General features: G+C 47.2%; 1 protein-coding gene across 4 annotated transcripts in view; it reads right to left on the bottom strand.

The window, feature by feature from the left end:
* Positions 1-3,893: 3,893 nt before the first annotated feature.
* Positions 3,894-12,180, bottom strand: part of LOC147706552 (guanylate-binding protein 2-like) — a 161,001-nt gene continuing 152,714 nt past the window's right edge. For all 4 annotated transcript variants that reach the window (XM_086933023.1, XM_086933022.1, XM_086933020.1 and 1 more), the window contains exons 19-20: positions 7,480-7,673; positions 3,894-6,120 (exon numbers count right to left, since the gene is read on the bottom strand). In XM_086933023.1, the coding sequence (XP_086789149.1) occupies positions 5,998-6,120; positions 7,480-7,673 (317 nt within the window). In that variant the 3' untranslated portion in view covers positions 3,894-5,997. The remainder of the gene's footprint in view (positions 6,121-7,479; positions 7,674-12,180) is intronic.

Genomic DNA, 12,180 nt, shown 5'->3' on the forward strand with positions numbered 1-12,180 from the left:
GCATTTCAAAAACGTCTGGGGGGGGGCATTGCTGTGTGCAATCTAAAGTAGAGAAAAGGTTGCAGTCTTTAATACAGGTTTTTGCGTGTTATTTTACTCACTTTTGTTGCCTTTGTAAATGCTTGTTTCATGGCCCATACTCACGGACTCAGGATTACGCGTCCTCCGTCTTACCCCACACGCTGCCCGGCTGAACTGAATATGGAGCCCATGGTGTGCGTTATTTATACTCGAAAAAACTGGTTAATTGCTGGCCTCTGAGTGCTCCCACACCTGTGACGAACACTCTTTCCTTACCCCAGTAGGAATCCTGTTGTTTATATGAATATGTTTGTGGAGTAAGAATCCTTCTGTGTTACTCTACCTCCCTCTTTTAATTTATCAACTGTTGTAAATGCATCACCTAGCGGAGTTTCTGAATGTCAGAGCCAGCATCTTGAGTCATCATTTTGTTGCCAATCACAAATCTTCTACCGACTGTAGTCCAGAGCATCTTCTCTCACCAGGCTCTATACGAACTGGTTTGGACGGGAAGGGGACGACATACGGCTACGGACGGTTTTGGAACAGCTCTGCTTTGACGAATCTGCAGCTGGATTTAAACGAGTACGGACTACTGCACTGTATAACATTAATTAAAACCAAACAAGAAAGGGGACATGTTGCTTGAAGCCACTGAATAAAGGGCTAAGCACTACCCTTGACTCATCGCAATACTTGAAAGCATTGATCCCGCTGGATGCTTCATCTTTGAAAACATATCCGTCTCACTGCTCTTGACTCGCCGTAATCCTTAAAAGAATAGACTCGTTTGGATGCATCATTACAAAACACGCATCCACATCTTGCAAACCACATATGAATGCTAGTCCCAGGAACCTCAAGTCCCCTATCGAACTGTAACAGAATAACTCGTTATTCACGAACCATACGATACATTTGATGGTTTTGAACCAGTGATCCTGTGACCATACACGGCCTGGCCATTGGGTTGCAACTTTGCTTCCCCAACAATATATCGTCGCGCTTAAGGAGCTTCTACTACTCTTTTTTGCCCTGAAGAAGTCCCCGCAGGGACGAAACGCGTCGGCTGTGTCTTTTAACATTTGGAATGAATAAAGAAAAATCTTTTTTGAGAAAAAAATTGTCCTGTTTCATATGAAAAAAAATTTGGGGAAATTATCTTGTGTGCAAACTAGAAAACCTTAGTTTACACATGTCCTTGTTGTGGTGCACCTTTGCTTAAAATTACGCTTTGTATCCCAAAGTTCTATATAGAACTGCCATTGTGATGGTGGGTGGTTGTCAGGGTGCACACTACTCCCTCGGTGAAATTTAGAGGGGAAATATTAATTTGGTTAATGTGGTCAGGTGCTTCGTTAAGAAAGGTTCCACCATCCAACTTGCTTCTTTGTTTATATGAATATGTTTGTGGAGTAAGAATCCTTCTGTGTTACTCTACCTCCCTCTTTTGTTAATTTATCAACTGTTGTAAATGCATCACCTAGCGGAGTTTCTGAATGTCAGAGCCAGCATCTTGAGTCATCATTTTGTTGCCAATCACAAATCTTCTACCGACTGTAGTCCAGAGCATCTTCGCCCAGTGGGGCTTTCCTCAGGTGGACTTGTTCGCCTCCTCAGAGCAGTTCTGTTCTTGATGTTCACTAAGAAATCAGTTTTTTTAGTAACAATAACCTCTGCCAGTTGGGTGAGCGAGTTGCAGGCTCTTAGTTTCTGTCCACCCTTTACATATTTCTACCCTGACAAATTGGTGTTACGAACCTGGGCTGCTTTCCTGCCTAATGTAGTGACTCCCTTCCCTTTGTATCAGTCCACCAACATTCCAACTTTCTATCCCCACTAATCCCAAGAAGGAGGATGAGGATCAGTTATACGGATTGGATCGAAGATGGGTCATCAATTACTACCTGGGTGGCACGAAGGACACGTAACTCTAGGTTAGGCACTTTGTCGGATACTGTGGTGCCAAAAAGGGAAAGCAGTGCAGAAAAGGACCCTTTCAAGGTGTATTATCCTCTGCATTAAGACCTGCTATGCACTGGTCAAGGAGGAACCACCTTAACGGATCCAGGCCCACGCTACCAGAGCCGAAGCTGCCACTTCTGCCCTTGCAAGAGGAGTTCCAATTGAAGAGGTATGTAGAGCAGCTACATGGGAGTCTCTTGATGCACCTCGGAGTCTAGGCAATAGTTCTTTACGAATGTGTAAAGATTGTCCTTTTACCAGACCCCTCCTGCGGGATTTCCAAGTATAACCATCCATCAATCCTCCTCCTGGAGGTAGGTATGGCTAAGGAATCTATTCTACAGGTCATGAATCTTCAGGTAGAAGTATTCATCAGACGAAAAGTTACTTCCCCTTGGTAACTATCTTCCTAGTAGATTCTCTATCTACCTGCAAATATTTCACTGAACCACAGGACAGCCCGTTTGATGGATAGTTATAGGGAAAGTTTAATAAGTATTTGGCACTGTACTACTCTATTGATGTCAGTCTGTCCGCTGCCTCGAAGGCGGGGTGTTATATTCCCAAGTTACGCCCATGTAGTGCAGCAACTTATTTCTTACATTGTCCTCGCAAATAAAATGTTCAGCTGTGACCTTTTGCAAATATTTGCATGCACGACAATGTTGGATTAGTTTCTCTGAAACTAAACTTGTTTTCATATCTAGATTCACACAACATTATCAAAACGCCCTGAACATCATGTGCAAGGTCTCATTTCGCACTATGTACAAATCTCATCACTATGTTCATCCATGTGGCGCCAGGGCTATCTACATATCCATAACATCACTAATCTATACGCACATCACAAGGCTGCTTTCTATTATAAAAGATGAGCATCCTGACAGATTAGCAGAGCAGGCACTTCCGCTGACACCGAGGTCCTAGCATGCTGAGAAATCACCACGCAGTGGTCTGACATCTTCTGAGGGCTATCCGGTTCATGACCAAGACGGGGTCCTTCACTCTAGCCCATCAGGTAATGGGGTTGGTTCGTCCCTTGGGGGATTCTTGGCTTTACACATACACACACTTTAAGTGCAATCAAAGTAGCGTCCACATCGTAGGAGAGCGCTTGATTACTGCCTAGTGTTCTATGCCTGCATAAACACATTGTTTTAACACCACGGTAGAAGTATATCTTCTATTTACACTTTTGGCTCTTGTAATCATGTTTATCTACTTCCGTCTACTAATCATTGCAGCACACGTATTTTATGCAAGAATAACGTTGGTTAAATAATAATTATTGAAAGCGTACCACTGTATATTCTCTGTATATTTCTCTGAGAATAAATTAGCATGAGGGACTGCACGAAAGGTTCTGTACTGTTTCCACAATCCCGGAGGGGGTCATTGTTGTCATGTTAAGTGGTTGCCAGAAACCATTCCTTCCTGGTAGGTTAGGGGGGCTTACAGTGGCACTGTGAGCTAGCTGGTCTGTAGGCCAACATATCTTGCGGGGTGTCCGGAATCAGTCTAGACACCAAGCCCTTAGTCTATGTTGTCCAAACAATGCGCAGGTCCTTCACATTGGTAGGAACTACACGACAGGGGGAACCGATGGTCACTGTATGGCTTTGGTGATGTAATATGGGGCTACTTCCAGCGTCAATGTGGAGCCAGCGCCCCTTATGGGCGACGCGATTTTTCGTATCCAGACTAATGCCTGAGACTATTCTAAGGAAAGGAATCTGCAGGTAAATAGAGTATCCTCCAGAAAGATCGTTAACACAGGTGAGTAACTTTTTCTTCCATTTTCTAACTTGATTAGAGTTACGGCTTAATTTCCATGTGGCCTACACCTGTCCGTTCCTGTTCAATCAACAGTTAAAATACCATTGCTTTGGTAACCACACTCCACATCTGGATCTAATACATTTATTATTTGATGCAAAAAACAAATTACATCTGCAATGTACATCCATGTGTAAAGACCTTTCTGTAAATCAGCTTCACACAAAGATAATGAGCAAATTCCATTAACAGTACACACCGACATGCTATGTGTATTCTAATGTTTCTGAAGCATTTTGTGTGTTTTTCTGGTTAATAAAATAGAATTAAAAAAAAAGACAGTACACGTCGTCACCTTATTGAAAGTATGTGCTGGCATGTACATGAAGTACGCTCCTCCAGTCATGTCGGTCACTGTGTCACCCAAACACATTACAGCATTAGTTGTATGTATAGTACGTGTCCTTAGCATGCATCTGTAGATGATTACAACTTGCAAATTTATGACTGCCACTGGTTAAATCAGATTCGTCCAGGTGGTATTTTTCCACTTAATTTCTATAACTCTCTAATCTTTTTTTAGAACTTCAGTTTAGAGTTCTTCCTAACTGCAGGAGGGTGTGGGTTCAAAGCGCCTGTAAAATCTGTTCCTGCGTCACACCACTTAGTGCATCACTGGAAACGACCACAAGGATCAGTTCTGAGAAGAGAGGCAGGGGGACCCTGTGACTGACACCCTTTCTCTGCCTTCTGCCTCTCCCTTCCCTTCTCTCTTTGGAACGCTTGTAGGTATAAATCTTCTCTCCATTCCATCAACAGGTCACCTCTTTCCCATTTTCTATTCTTTGAGTTATGCATTTGTACCTTCTCTTTTTCTTTTTATCATGCACTTGTTTTCAGTGCTTTTTCTCTTACCTACCACCCTTTCCCACTTCCTTAACTCTTACAATTTCAGCCCTCTCTTGTGCCACCTCTTAATTTATGCTTCCTAAACTTTATACCTTCTAGGAACTGTGAGGCGTGGTGCTTCAGCATAGCATGTCTAGGGCAAATAGGTGCACGAGAATGCCTCTAACAAATTCCCTTCATACCCCTGGATTCCTGAGAGCATATGGGGTATTTCTAGGGTCCTACGGTTGATTGTTCTAGACTGGGTTATAAGTGCCTCTACTGCATATTTTGATATTTGACCATGATAATTCTAAGATCACTGCAGATTACTTTGCCTCACTCATCTGAAGAAACTAAGGCAAAGTTTACCAGAGCTGCGTCATCAGACGGAGTAAAGGAAAGTGAAGGGGAGCAGAATTCTGCGCTTGTCGCGTGAGGAGCTAAACATCCCATTTATTTGTGGATGAACGCATTATGGCAATTGGATAGTATAACACCACAGTCTGAACTGCTGTGGGCACTTCCGTACAAACAATAGAGGTAGCACAGTGCTTAGTACAAGGGGTTGGTTCAAGTTTAAAGTTCCTGCTATGTCAACCTGCATCTTGTGTTTGAGATGTGATTTGGGTGTTGGAAATAGTTGGGATGGAGTTTAGCGAGGTAGGGTAGTCACACAGCCGTAGGGTGGACTTATTTCAAGTGCTCGCGTCCCAAGCGTGTGGGTTAAGCCACAGGGAGATACTAGGCCATCTGAACTACAGCGGTTTCATAAATACAAATGGTACCACAATGAAGTGCATTGCCAGACCTCACCAGTCAGACTGCACCTCACCACAGGCAGATCTTCAGAGACTCGCCAGGCCTTGATCTGATCTGCCAAAATAAGAAAAGCTGCAGGCAGGAAAGCTGAACCCCTTGCAAATGAGGTGCAATCGGACAGGTGAGGTGCAGCAGGATTAGTGGCGCCAGCGAGAGGTGCTCTTCGTGCCGGTGAGGCTTATAAATGAAATGAGGCAGCGTGCTCTCTGAAGGTGTGGATAATGAGAGTAGATTGGGGTGCTCCTATATATGTATCAATACACAGATGAGCAGTACAGGGGGACCTGCTCCTGGTACAGGGTTCAAGAGAATACAGCTTTGATCCAGAGGAAGCTTCTTTGGCGATGGATCCAAGTACAAAGTAAGCAATTGGTACTGGAGGTCCAGGAGGCAGCGTGGCTTCCACTTCTCTTTCTGTGGGCATCTGTCTGAATGTTCTCCACCCCCAGATAGATCATTGTCTCCAGCTGTCGCTCAGTCTTTATTACGGTTTCACCATGTCCTGCCAGGACTCCAGACTTCTCAACTTATGACACATTTGGACTTCTTTTGCGGTCTCGGGATCTGCTGCTGGACCCTCTGAATCTCAGATGCCAGGCGGGCGGATTCCTTGTTGAAGCCTTCCTGGAGGAGGCGCTGTTGTTCCTGTAGAAACAAAAGAGAAGACAAGAAGTCATGTGAGTCCCAAAGCGCAGTCGTGGCCAGTGGAGCAATTGGATGAAGGCCTTCAGTTCAGGTCCTTGCACTACCCATGCTAGATACTGCAGTTTTCAGCCCCTGCTGCAGTGTATACTAACTATCATAGCCCTCAGCCTGGCATGCCACCCTGTGTGCCACAATACACTAAATATTATGGGGATCCCTTCTGGTTTCCTGTATTTACCCAGCACCAATACATGCAGGTGGTACCTAATATGTGTTCTAGACCTTGGCAGAATGTATACAGCATACCGTAGATTAGAGTACTGGCGTTTCGGCCATTTCCTCAGTGCATCCTGATCACTGGCACTGAAAGTCCAATAGTTTCTGACTTTCGTGCCCTCAATTTATACACTTTAGAACCAATGGGGAGAGGTGTTGGCCTAAAGACTAGGGCGGTCGACCTCGAATCTGGGGAACCAACAATAATGCTGAACATTCTGTGATTCTGGGCAAATTACTTAATCTCCCTGTGCCCAACAAAAATGAATGTGTCCTCATGTAACGCAACTGGTGCTATGTGAAGTGCTCTGATACCAGATACCTTCGGGTCAAGTTTGCGCTATATAAAACTCCGTAAAATAATAATAAAACCGTCCATGAGCACCGACAGATCGTAAACAAGGACCAGATAGAAAGGAGTGTTAGCTTCAGTGCAGACATCTTGTGGATGCTCAGCCCTTTAAAATAACCTGCACCTGGGACAGTCTGACAACCCACAGCCTGTACATGCCAGTGGCGAAGCTACACTACAATAAGGTATAGGAATATAACGTGAAGATATACACAGGGCATGTACTAATCTGGATGACAGCAGAAGAGCACCCAATCCCGGTTAGGGCTCCCAGTTTACAGAAGATGCACGTAAGTCCATAGAGGAAGCTGTTTTCCTATCCCTATCTCAGTGCATGTCCCCCTTCTCTTCCATGTCTGCGCCCCCAATAGGATGCAGGTCAGGCTGTGGCCATCCCCGACGGGGAACCCGAAAACACAGCTGAGGTTTTTTTTGCAACTAGAATGCAGGAGCCATGTTTACCAATTGCCTGATTAGTGATTTAGAATTGTAACGATATCTTGATGATTGGTCTCACAGATGTCTGATGCTGCTTGTGAATAATGTTGCATTAGCACTAGAGGTGGGCGATAAATTCTGCTCTGCTGGCGTGTTCTGGAAAAATCCCCCTAACCACCGTGTGACAGAGTGTTGTCTTGTGCATGGCTTGCCGAGAGTAAGTTGGCGAGTGAGAATTAACGTGATTTTCGGGTGCCAGGATTAGCATACATATGACACCGAAAAAGAGGTACCTGGAGCTTCCGGGCGACCACCATCTCCTGCTCATGAATTAGCTTTCTTCGATCCTCATCCATTTTCTGCTGCAGCTGCTGGGTGTGCGCTCTGTGGGCTCTCTCCTGATCCGCCAGCATTTGCTGTGACTGCTCGAGCATCTCCTGCCTCACGCGAGCCTCTCGCTCTAAGGCCTCTGCCCTCGCTCGCTCTTCTGTAGTGATAAAAGAGGACATAAGAAAACATGAGAACCAGAGGGCCCAGAGTACCCACCAACATACACAGATTCTAGGGAACAACCCTGACAACTTTAAGAGTCTCTCTCTCTCGCTTCCAGTAAGGCTACTGAGTATCCAGACACAACCACATGAAGGAGCAACCGTCCCCCAGCACACTCGAGGTTTGATTTAACCATTACAATACACACTAGGAAAGGGGAAAAACATACAAATACAAATATATAAGATTTTGAACACTACTACAGCTGAACTGCTGAACGGAATTAGTCCAAATTTGGCAGAAAGCGAGCTCTTGGTTCAGAAAGAGCGCTTTTCAGGTCGAGACCATAGCGGCAGCCCGCATGTGCTGCTCGCTTTGCGAGGCATGCACTAATTGGGTATGTAGTGGAAGCTCCGCCCACCTTCCACCCATGTTTTTAATTGGCTCGTGAATTGTCTTTCGTAAATGCTGCCTTCTGATTGATTATAAAGCTTCTTAGTCCCTCCTTAATATGGCCATGTTGTCATTTGTACCCTCCCATGGCTATTGGCCCCTTGACTTCGAGTGTTACACAGTAGGGTACGTGTTATTTCGACTATAAACACTACTTTGTACGGGTCTTCTTGCCCCCTTCTCCCTCCTCCACCGCCCTTCTCCCACTGTCCGTGCTTCCCTCCCCTCCCATTGTCCGTGATGCAATGCAATAGTCTCACGTAAATGCTAGTCCAATTGCATTGCAAATGCCTGTTTTTTAAAGTCCGGCAACTAGTTACAACTGGCATAAACAAAATGAGCACAACAAACGTGTGTAGTTTAACCGCTTCGCTGTGGCTGGAATTCCCCCGCTGTGCGAATGAAGTCTAAGCATGCGCGGTTCGGACGGCCCCCGGCTGTCCTCCGCACACGCCCACCGTGACGTCAGACGACAGGGGCTGTCCATCACACAGAAGCAGCTAAACCAGGCACCTCGGAGAAACAGCAGAAAAAGATGTTGTGTTTATGAATAAATATTGGAGCGTCCCTGTGTGACCAGGAACCGGGTAAAGTGGTAAATAATACTCAACAGTTTGCCCTACACACAGCAGCCCTGTAAGTTGTCTACCATGCCTTGAGACAAATAAAACCGTTGTATTGTTTATCAGACTACCGAATAATAAAACACGGACGAGCCGCCTGAATTGGGCAACATGAAAATTAATTAATAAAGTTTGTTATTTTTAATGGATGTTGGTGACTAGCAGCTAATATCCACTGTGTCCCCAACACTAACACGGCCCCCCAGAAAACACAAGTTTGGACGTTTTGTGTTTCTAATTTAGAGAGACCATAACTGGAATTCGTCAACTCCTAGTTAAGGTAATGTTTTCATTAAAACAATTTCCTGATATGTGGCAAGGGATATTTAAGGATGGTTTGAGTCATTTTATGGATGCAGGGAGGGGGTGTACTTCCCAAATCATTTTTAGGGGAGTTTTTGATTTTTTGATGACATAGTGTAGGTTTCTAGGAGATTTGCTGAGGCATAAATCCATATTTATGATTTTAATAGCAGAATCCAGTCATGCAGATCAGAATAAAAGGTCTGTTCATATCCATTATTTTCTGAACATATTAAGGTGTTTTGAAGATGTGTGTGGGGGGAAGGGTGTCCACTCTCCCCCCCCCCCCCCCCCTCGCATTTTGCCATCATCGAATGAAGGGAGATATTAAAAACCTCTCTGGTCACTTTAAACACATTACTAAATCATAAACTGCCCAAAGACAATAATGCTGCATGAAATCTGTTTTACTAAAATACTGAAAACAAGCAGCTCGATCACTCATAGAAGGAATGAGTGAAATTAAATTAAATGTAGCTAATCACAGAATTCATTAAATGTTTGTTTGCAGTTAGCAGACTTTCAAGAAAATAATTCTTAGTTCACATCTTTTCTGAATGTCGGCAAAAGAATAATAATAATACAGCCATTTGTAAAGCGCGAACAGCTACCTCCAAAGAGGTGTCCCGGCGCTATGGGGCGCTAGGGGTTGTGTTGCAACAGAAAGGAAATGAAGGGGGTGTTTTTAACTTTAGTCATTTAAGTTCCACAGAAGCATGAACTGTGAGGCAGTAAGCAGCGATTTCTCAAGTTAGGCTGAAATTTGGTATTAATGTGGTATGCAACCTTTGCACTGTAGAAATAAACAGTTGAATATGTATTATTAATACACTTCTAGTGGGACACATTTTCACGTGTGTGAGTGTGTGTGTGTGTGTGTGTGCGCATCTCATGTATCACAAAATCCTTTTAAAAAAATGAATAAAACAAACCTACTCCTCAGTGATTAAAGGAGCAGGATCTAATGGGAACAACGTTCCCAATCACTTTTCATTTTACAGAAATAGTTCTTGAACTTCTTGCTAAACAAGCATTGGCAATGCAATAGGTCTCACATTTTGGCGAGTTTGAACTATTGGCTTTTTAAATGACAATGCCTTTTATTTATGTTTTGGTTTTCAACACATAAATTAAAGGTATTGTCATTTACAATTCCAATAGCTTAAACTCTCGCAAATGCGAGACCTATTGCTTTGCAAATGCTTGTTGTAATTTGGTGTAAATCTGTTCAGTAGTTTTGGAGTTATTTAAGAAACAAAATTATGTATATCTAGGGACACAGATGCTCCGTAGATCCGACCGCAAAAAAAAGCGAGAAGGGGGCAGTGTACGAATACCCTAAACCTCTGGTGGTGGGCTTCCACAGGAAACCGGCAGGGGGCAAAAACCTTTTTCAAAACACATTTTACCACAAACTTGTGGTTTTTTTTTAATGCCCCTCCGGGTGAGCCAGGTCCCAGGGGGGATAACTGGCAGTAATTTTGGCAGAGGGGTGTGTGCCTGGCCCCCTTCCTCAGGCTATTTTTAGCCCTGGGGGACCCCATCCTCCAGGGGCCCGGATCCTCCTTTTCCACCGGTGCCTGCTGGAGTGTGGCGGGCTCTGGAGCATGGCCCGCCAGAGCGCTGGTGATTGCGGAGTACTTCGGGGGGGGGGGGGCCTCGAAACCCGCCTGCGGCCCGCTGACAGCAGGGGCCGCCGAGATATTGCCGCGGAGGGTGAGCGGCTTCCCTACACCGGATCCCCCCCCCCCGGAACCAGCCCCCTGCCGCGTGGGGCCGCAGCCTGAGGACACGCATGGAGGCCGGGGCCTACTCCGTGGCCCTGGTGGCGGAGCTGCGCTGGTGAGGCTGCCCCCGGCGTTTGGATTGGCAGTGCCGCCGGAGAGACCTGGCCTTGAGCCTGAGCAGGTGAGGAGCGGCTTGGGCGGGTGGGAGGGGATCTGGGGTGGGGGGCCTTCTTCGCTCCTGCCTGCAGGCCGCCCGGTGGGCTGCCACACTGAAGTCCGGGTGCCACACGGGCAGCGACAGCCCCCCCTCGCCCTACCACGAACCGGTCCCACCACGCGCCCTCCACCGGGTCCTGGCCCCTTGCTCTGCCCTGCTGGGACGCCTGCTTGCACCTGAAGCCCTGGGACTGTGATCCGGACAGGTGTCCACCCGCTGAGCCCCCCGACTTGCAGCCCTGTAGGCCTGCGCCTTGTGACCGTGCCTGCTGTCCCGAGATTGGGGTGCTGTGGGGGCTTGGGGTGCTGTGGGGGCTTGCGGCACCGCTGGGGCCTGTGGACCGCTCTGCTGGCTGTCCCTCATTGCGGTGACGTCGCGCCTCGCATTGGGCTACCCCGCCACCCTACTGGACCTGGAGGCATGAGGCGCCTTATTCCTCTGCTGCCTCAGTTGAATGACTTCCCGGGGCTCTGCGGTGGAGGGAGACTCGCGGCGGCCCTGACCGCCTCCCTGGACTCTGCTTGCTCCGCTGCTGCCACCGACGAGGACCATCTGGCCGCCCTGGGCCCCGGAGCTGCGCTGCAGGACCTCCGCTCAAACCCCTACGCCTGGACTAGGCCCTACACCCTGGGGCACTGGAACTGGGATGCCCCCCCTGGATTGTTTTCCCTCCACCTGGAATACTGTAGATTCCCCCCTGATCTCTCACTCTGCACCTTGACCCTCTGTGTTTCTTCTGCCCTTGCCGGGAGAAGTCCCTGAAGCTCTGCCGTGGGCACCCGGCTGCCTGGGCCTCCCCGAGGACCGGATAGCGGGGCCCTCCGCGAGATCGTGCGGCGAAGCCCGCTGGACTGATCGACTGCCACTTGGAGGAGCCATGGTCAGGGGAAAGAACACACAGCCCGCGGTCCCCTCCTCCCAACTACATATGGAGCAATTCACCAAGACGGACCATGGCCCCGGTACCGGACCCCCTCTGCCCTCCGGGGCGGAGGGCGGGGACTTGTCGACAATCTCCAGGCTATTAGCGCCTCCCAGACATCGGTGGAGGCCAAAATTAGGGGGTTACGGGTCGACGTCGCCAGAATCCGGCAAGACCTCAGAAATGCCACGGCGCGCATACTGAAGCCGAGTCCCGCATATCCACGACGGAAGATGACCTGGTCACTCTCAAGACTC

This window comes from Lissotriton vulgaris, chromosome 7, assembly GCF_964263255.1.
Source record: "Lissotriton vulgaris chromosome 7, aLisVul1.2, whole genome shotgun sequence".
NCBI classification, from domain to species: domain Eukaryota; kingdom Metazoa; phylum Chordata; class Amphibia; order Caudata; family Salamandridae; genus Lissotriton; species Lissotriton vulgaris.